The following is an 8,043-nucleotide window of genomic DNA, read 5'->3' as shown; positions in this document are numbered from 1 at the left end:
AGGCTTGGCGGCAGCACCCGCCAGCAAAGACCCCAGCCTTCCCCGCTTGCCTGTGTCGGCACCGCCAGCCTCGAGCTGAGCCACCTTCAAAGCCCATAGCCCAAAGTCCGACCCTCCAGAAAAGGGTTGTTTTTCACGCAGGCCGGCTCTGCGGGGGGCGGTGGGGCGGGCAGAGCCCCAGCGGGGAGGCAGGGATGGCCTCGGACTCCCACAGCTGCACTTGCTGCAAACCACATGCAGCAGTGACTGGTGTCTCAGGTCTGGAGAGGCTCTGCCAGCTCACCGGCAGCTATGGGTCAGTAAAATACTGCCCTGGGCTTGATGCGTCCCTCAGCTGGCTAAATGAGGGAGAAACTCAATGCTTCGAGTGTGCTAATAGCTGGAACATCTGAAGCCATGATCCAAGGTCATTTAGGGATCTAAAAGCCCACGTGGCACACAGAGCTGTCCTGGACTCACTCTACGTGCAGGGCTGGGATATTCATTTACTGGCAGCAGAGAGAGATCTGTAGCTCCAGGTGTGAAAGCAATTGTGGAGCATACACTGAGAGACAGGGAGGCCACACAAACTTGTCCCAGCCTGAAAGCCATCAGAAGCCTCTGTGCAGAAGTACAGAGTATCTTGCTGATAAGCAGATTTCAACTACCAAACAATGCAGCTGCCCTCTGTTTAGTTTTATTGCGAGCAAGAAATGTTTTCTTGCGTAAGCTTTTGGTTAATGCACTGGATAACCCAAACTACTTTGTATCATTGATTTCTCCTCTCTGACAGCACCCTAGCAAAGACTCAAGTCTTAGTTATTTGCTTGAATCACAATACAATTGCATTATAATTGTATTGTACCATCACATGCTGTCCTCTTGACCTTTCATGACAGCAAACGTACTGTTTCCTTAAATTAAATCTTTAATGCTCTTTTATGCCAAGAGCAGAAAAAAAACGTAGTTTTGTATTCCAACCTTAATGTGCACAATGTCTTTCCAGCTCTTTATTGGCTTAAAATGACTGCAGCTTGCTTGGGCAGGATGGGAATTACCATGTGCTACGAAATTATTTGTGTGGTAAATCCTGAGCTGTATCCAACCTTTCTCAGGTAAGTGCACCATCTTCTGTTAGCTGGTAAAAGCACGGGGTGTCTCTCTAGGAGAGACTGTGAGAGGCCGACTCAAGGCTGTGGATGCAGCTGAGGAGCCTGTGGCTCATGTACTGCCCTGGAAAAGGAGTTTGCAGGTATAAAACACACCTTGCAAAGGTGGAGAAGAGCTGCTGGGTGGTGCAGCAGAAACCCACCACCTTCCCTGGCCAAAGCCCCTTTCCCGCTTCTGAGCCCAGCACGGAGGCAGCAGGTTTCTGAGGGGATGTGAGCAACTGAGTAGATCTGAGCAACCTGATCTAGTTGAAGATGTCCCTGCCCGTGGCAAGGGGATTGGACTAGATGACCTTTAAAGGTCCCTTCCAATCCAAACTATTCTATGATTCTGTGTGTAAGAAACCTTCCCAGACACCCTCCAGGCTCCCCTTCCAGTGCAGTTCAGTGAACCAGGAGAAGTCAAGTGCTTATTAACATCTCTCCTCCAATATAGGGCTAATCTTAATGTCTTGCCTTGTCTAACTCTCTCCCTCCTCACCCATTTCATCTTGTGGTATTTCTCCATGGGAGGATGCTCTGCCTGTGCTCTCTTTTGATTATGTTCACCACGATAGGGGCCAGGCCCTTCTAAGTCCCTTCCTAAGCCCCAGGGTGTTATCTGTCTTTTCCTCCCTGAGGCTCATGGCACATCCCTCCTCCCATCAGCTGCAAATCCCCCGGGCAGGGTGCTGACCCGCTCATCCCGGCAGCAGGGGATGGGTCCTGCCCGGGCGCTGGGGTGCAGAGCTGGACGAGGCACCCCCAGGCAGAGCCGGTGACATGTGTGTGTGCACGTGTGTGCACGCATGTCTGCATGCACGTGCTTTGCAGGAACCTGGGAGTCCTCGTCTGCTCTTCCATGTGCGACCTCGGTGGGATCATAACGCCCTTCCTTGTGTACAGACTAGCGGAGCTCTGGCACGAACTGCCCCTGGTCATCTTTGGTAAGAGAGCTGCGAGACGGGTCGGTTGGCCACAGCCTAGATTAATGAGTTTGGTGATCTATTTCCCGCCTTTAAAAAAAATGTGGAGAGATGTGTATACACATGTGTACACATGTAAGATACAGCTTGGTAAGTCTGTTTCTTCTGGGTGTTTGGAAGTTGTCACCCCTTAGCCCTTTCTGCAGTGAAGGGGACCCCATGTTTTCGGGACAGCTTTGACTTCCTCCTGCGGAGCCCTTCCCAAGGGAGGAACGTCTTTGGGTTCTGCCTCTCTCACCTGCAGCGTGGTTACAGGACCGAGGTCTGAGCAGGATGGGCTCTTGTCTCCCTACACAAAAGTCACACTCCACCTCTTTCTGCTACCTCAGGGGGCCCAGTCTGTCAAGGATCCCATGGCAATTTAGGAGAGCAAAGCAGCATGTCAGCCCTAATGTTAAGGCTGCTATCCTAAAAAGAGGGCAGCCTCGAATGTCTGCTGCTGCACGTATTCAAATCGGTGTGCCTGCATGCACCGTCTGCCCTGAGTATGGCCATAGCAGGGTCTAAAACTAATCAGAAAGTGAAATTGGCCAGGTGGGCTGGTAGCAACCTTTCGAGTATGTCCTAATCTAGCCAAAAGTGGGGATGACATCTACCTAGTGTCACCCCAGTCCCATGCCAGTTGGACAACCAGAGCCAAAACCTGTTTCCTTTGCATTGTGTGCACAAAGCAAGGGAGCCAGACCACCTCTGGGTCTATGGCCCAGAATAGCTTTCCAGTCCTCATCTGCACCTCAGAAACGTCAGCAATTACTCTGAAAAATGAGAATCATGTAGATAAAAAGCCAAGTGTTATTATCAGTTTGAAGAGTCCTTATTCAATCTTTGGGGCAGCTGTGAGAATTAATTAGTAACTTGGAATTAAACTCGGGCATGACCATTGTGTTGCCTTTGTGATCCTTGTTCTGTGTTTGCAGCTGTGATTGGTTTAATCGATGGCGGCTTGGTTTTGCTCCTACCTGAGATGAAGGGAAGGGCTCTGCCTGAGACCATTGAAGATGCTGAAAATCTGCACAGGTATGGCATTAAGCATCCTCCTGCAGAGCAGAGCAACTCTCCTTTACATCTGCAAAATCTGCTAAAAAAAACATTTATTGTACATCTCCGAGGATCTGTTGGGTTTTGTTGTAAATGTATAAATACAGTGGATGGCTGGTGGGTAACTCATCCCCAGTAGCAATATCAGGCTCTGGGCTCTCCTGTACCATCTGACCAGAATCCACTAACACCTTACGCGGGAGGCAGACAGTAAGAGAAAGCGTGGAGGGCAGTTTCACGGGCCATCTGAAAAGCATCAATCTGGGCTTCAGTCACTCCTTAGGCAGCGCGTACAGCCACTCTGCCTTGGGAGGCATCTGTCAGCACAGGGAAACGCGTCCTCCCTGCCACGGCTGGCAGCTGCCAGCAGCCGAAGATGGCTATTGAGCAGGAGAGCACCTTGGCACGGGAGCAGGAGCTTTCAGCAGCTTGTTCAGCCATCCTACCTGTCCAGGGAAGGTTACACAGAGGGGCGAAGGCACAGCTCCTTGGGGTAAGGCGAGCAGGTTGGTGGCATGGAAACCCTACTTGAGCTGGCTGTTGTACCTGTGCGAAGTAAAGCCAGGGAACACAACCCTTGATCACACCATCCTCCCAAAACTTAGCAGTCCCATCTAAGCGTCTGTGGCTGCCAGCTGCACCCCGCATGTGCCCAGGGGTGCTCACCACCCCGGTCTCACCTCCCATATGCAGCTGTGCCAGTCGGGGGACGGCTGATGTCCCCAGAGATGCTCACATCCGATGGGGACAAAGCTGGCTGAGGTGTGGTTTTAAACTTGGGGAGCAATGCAGGATATGTCCTGTGATTTCAATGCTTTCTCCTTCTGGAATGACTCAGACTTGCTGGAGCAGCTCCCAGGGTGAGGGTAGAGCTCCACAGGCACTGAAGGAGCTGCTCGGATTTACTGAAGCTGATGTGGAGCCAAAAGACACTTAGCCTGGTAAAAAACTGGGCGTGGGAGAAAAAGGACCCAGCCTGGCCAGAAAGGAATGGCAACATAGCACAGGGTAGAGCATGGGGAAGTTGCCTCTAGGAAAACTTAGGAAGTCCATACATGCAACTGCACACCCAGATGTTACTTTAGAAACCACCTAGAATAACAGTTTTTACAGTAGGAAATGCCAGAGTTAAAGTTACTAATGCTACCATTGTGATAGGATTTCCAGACAGCAGCGCAGCTGCAACGAGGCCACAGAAAGTCTCCACTTAACTCCTTATTCTGCTGCTCTTCAAAATAATCTAACCTCATTTGCAAAATTGCCAGGGATGAGACATCCGTTAAACCTAGTTTTCAATGAATGTAAGCATATGGATTATTTGATGGATCATGCTGTTAGCCACCAGAAGCATCACCTGCATTTTCCCCTTTCCTTCCGCAGGCAAGAGAGAAGCAAAGAAAAAACAATTTATCTCCACGTTCTGACTTCCGAAGCTGCCCCCAAGTAAGAATCATAGAATCATTTAGGTTGGAAAAGACCTTTAAGATCATCGAGTCCAACCGTTAACCTAGCACTGCCAAGTCCACTACTAAACCGTGTCCCTAAGCACCACATCTACACGCTTTTTAAGTACCTCCAGGGATGGTGACTCAACCACTTCCCTGGGCAGCCTGTTCCAATGCTTGACAACCCTTTTGGTGAAGAAATTTTTCCTAATGTCCAATCTAAACCTCCCTTGGTGCAACTTGAGGCCATTTCCCCTTGTCCTATTGCTTCTTCCCTGGGAGAAGAGATTGACACCCACCTCGCTACAACCTCCTGTCAGGTAGTTGTAGAGCACGATGAGGTCTTCCCTCAGCCTCCTCTTCTCCAGGCTAAACAACCCCAGTTCCCTCAGCCGCTCCTCATAAGACTTGTGCTCTAGACCCTTCACCAGCTTCGTTGCCCTTCTTTGGATACGCTCCAGCACCTCAAGGACCCATTTTGCTCCGGATCTGCCTTTATTGGGGCAGCGAGGCAGAAGGGGGATGGCAGAGCAGCTGTAGCAAGCCCAGCCCTCAACCCCACATGCAGGGGACAAGCCAGGCCAACACGATGATCTTTTCCCCATTGCACTCTCCCAGCTGCTCGCAGTCTGCGGCTTGGGACTTCCCGAGCCAGAGGTCATCTGCCCACATTTCTGCTTCAGTCCCTCGTGGACGGTCCTTCCACAAATTTTTCTATTTGCCTTCTGAACACATTCATGCTTCTGGCATCCCAGGGCATCTGGCAGCAGCAGCTCGTACGGCGTGAGTGGGAAATTCATGAAGGAACGCTTTCTTCTGCTTGTTATAAAACTAAAAATCTCTTCGGGCTGCTCACTCACAGCTCATTTCTGTAGTGAGCAGGAGTGCATTCCTGAGCCAAACTCACCTCCTCCAAGCTACACCTGATTCTGCATGAAAGCAAGCATGTAGACAGTAACTGATTTACTGTCACAATTCCCCCTGCACCCGTTAAAAACTTGGTACAGGTCTATGGCTCCTGATGCCCAGCAGGTCGGTTTTGTGAGTCAGCTCCTGCTGCCCATCCGCGAGCACTGCCACTGCAGAGCCCACTTCAGGAGGCCGGGACATCCAGAAGCCCCTCTTCCCTCCCAGTTTATTCCTCTTCTTCCAGAGAAATAAGTACAAAAATAAGTACTTCTAAGCCCAGACTGGCTTTTAAGCAATCCCAGAATTGGACTGGATATTAGGCAAGCTGGAAAATGAAAAGGAAGGTGAGGAGGAGTTGGAGGCAACGAAGCCTCACGACATGGGGGCCGCGTGCAACTACAACATCGTTAGGGATCAGTGACAGGGCAGGGGGAGAAAGCCCCATCACGGACACCCACGGGGAGCGGCACGAACAATAACAGGACACTGCATATTAAAGCATATTCATGTTTGTGTTCACACGTTTGTTTTCCTAATGCCATGAGTTTGGTTTTTTGCATGGCCAAATTCCAAAACAGCTTGTAAGGGATAAGGACTGAGCGGGGGGGAAGAGGAGCCAAAAAAAGGATATGGCTTTCTAAGTAGATCTCCCTCAATAACATGCTGGAAAAATCACTGCTCTAGTGCTTTTGAAGGTTGAAGGGTCCTCTTCACAGCACTTGGGAAACACTTAAAATGTGATTCACATCATATTCGTCAACTTGTGTGTATTCTCTGGATTTGGGTTTGTCTCCTGACCAGTCCCAGTTCTGGGAAAAGGCCCGATTTTCTTCATATTTTAAAACATTTCCAGAATGTAAGATGACACAGTGCCATACAGTAGGGATGGGACTGGAGCAAGTTGCAAATAAAATCTAGCACATGCATTGTTTTGATTACACAATAAACAGGGGAGCTAGAAACCACATGAGCTTTTTACTGGCCTGTAGGATGTGATTTTCTGCCAATTCATGAACACATGCACACAAGAACACCTTGACAAAACAACCATGTTAAGATTACAGTTTGCAGACAATAAGCCTTAATGAGTCTCTGATACACCACAGAGCCTGTGGCCATGTTTGATGGGATAAAATTAGCACTGGAGCCTCCAAATAGCAGCTATGCTGGCGTGGTGGTGTCGGTGCTGACAGCAACAGCAGAGGACAAGAACAGTGCATAGAAAGTGCCGCCCTGGACCACATCTACAGCCAGGCTGTCCATCAGATGATGCCAGAGAGAAGACCAGAAACTTTGTAAAAGTAAAGAGCAACTCTTTCCAAAACCCAGTTACTGAAGGTTGGTGGGTACCCTGAAACATGGAGTTTTTATGTTCTCTTTAGGCACAGTCCTTATACTGTGGTTTTAAGCAGTTGGTGGGGGACAGGGCCTTCTTAAAAGGCCAGTCTCACTTTCATTAACCTGGACACAGCCATGTTCAGGTGCTCCCTGGGTTGCCTGAGCCAGCCAATAGTTGGGTCCTGAAGTGCTCCTTCCCGAGCTCCAGGGACAGCCCTGCCCCTGAGCGGGTTATGCAGCCCCAGGAGCAGACAAGCTTCAGCTGCTATTAATGGAAAGGGAAACTGGCAAACTGTTGTTTTATCTAAGGCAGGATGTTAAGACAGTTTGTCCCATGCCCTGGAGGAGATCCACTCTACCACGCACTCAGGACACAAAAGCTCTCTGAACTTAAAAGCAACCATGTGCAGCTGGACCAGGTTTGACACGTTTCATTGACTTCCCAACTCCAGGAAGTAATACATGAATTGACAAGGTCGCCAGCAAGGAAATCGATGAAGCACATTTGCCCCTGTGCTCATCAAAGTGCCACCAGAAGCAAATGCCAATATAACTTATAGAATCGTAGAATGGTTTGGGTTGGAAGGGACCATAAAGATCATCTAGTTCCAACCCCACTGCCGTGGGCAGGGACACCTTTGACTAGATGAGGTTGCTCAAAGCCCCTTCCAACCTGCCACCCAACCTGGCCTTGAACACTTCCAGGGATGAGGCATCCACAGCTTCTCTGGGCCACCTGTTCCCGTGCCTCACCACCCTCATGGTGAAGAATTTCTTCCTTCTATCTAATCTAAATCTACCCTCTTTCATTTTAAAGCCCTTACCCCTTGTCCTGTCACTACATGCCCTTGTAAAAAGTCCCTCCCCAGCTTTCTTGTAGGCTCCCTTCAGGTACTGGAAGGCTGCTATAAGGTTTCCCCGGAGCCTTCTCTTCTCCAGGCTGAACAACCCCAACCCTCTCAGCCTGTCTTCATAGGAGAAGTGCTCCAGCCCTCTGATCACCTTCATGGCCCTCCTCTGGACTTGCTCCAACAGGTCCATGTCCTTCCCATGTTGGGGGCCCTAGAGCTGAACACAGTACTCCAGGTGGGGTCTCATGAGAGCAGAGGAGACGGGGAGAATCACCTCCCTCGACCTGCTGGCCACACTTCTTCTGATGCAGCCCACGATACAGTTGGCTTTCTGGCCTGCAAGCACACA

The 8,043-nt window shown here is 50.0% G+C and overlaps 1 protein-coding gene across 1 annotated transcript in view; it reads left to right on the top strand.

Annotated features, from left to right (window-relative positions):
• Positions 1 to 4,594, top strand: part of LOC104080669 (solute carrier family 22 member 2-like) — a gene marked incomplete at its 3' end in the record, with an annotated part of 14,162 nt that extends 9,568 nt beyond the window's left edge. The window contains exons 8-11 of the mRNA XM_009583146.1: positions 986 to 1,094; positions 1,962 to 2,074; positions 3,031 to 3,130; positions 4,532 to 4,594. Of these exons, the coding sequence (XP_009581441.1) occupies positions 986 to 1,094; positions 1,962 to 2,074; positions 3,031 to 3,130; positions 4,532 to 4,594 (385 nt within the window). The remainder of the gene's footprint in view (positions 1 to 985; positions 1,095 to 1,961; positions 2,075 to 3,030; positions 3,131 to 4,531) is intronic.
• Between the last annotated feature and the right edge of the window lie 3,449 nt (positions 4,595 to 8,043).

This window comes from Fulmarus glacialis, unplaced genomic scaffold, assembly GCF_000690835.1.
Source record: "Fulmarus glacialis isolate BGI_N327 unplaced genomic scaffold, ASM69083v1 scaffold5808, whole genome shotgun sequence".
Taxonomy (NCBI): domain Eukaryota; kingdom Metazoa; phylum Chordata; class Aves; order Procellariiformes; family Procellariidae; genus Fulmarus; species Fulmarus glacialis.
Note: the sequence above shows the minus strand (reverse complement) of the source record. Positions and strands in the feature narration are given on the sequence as shown.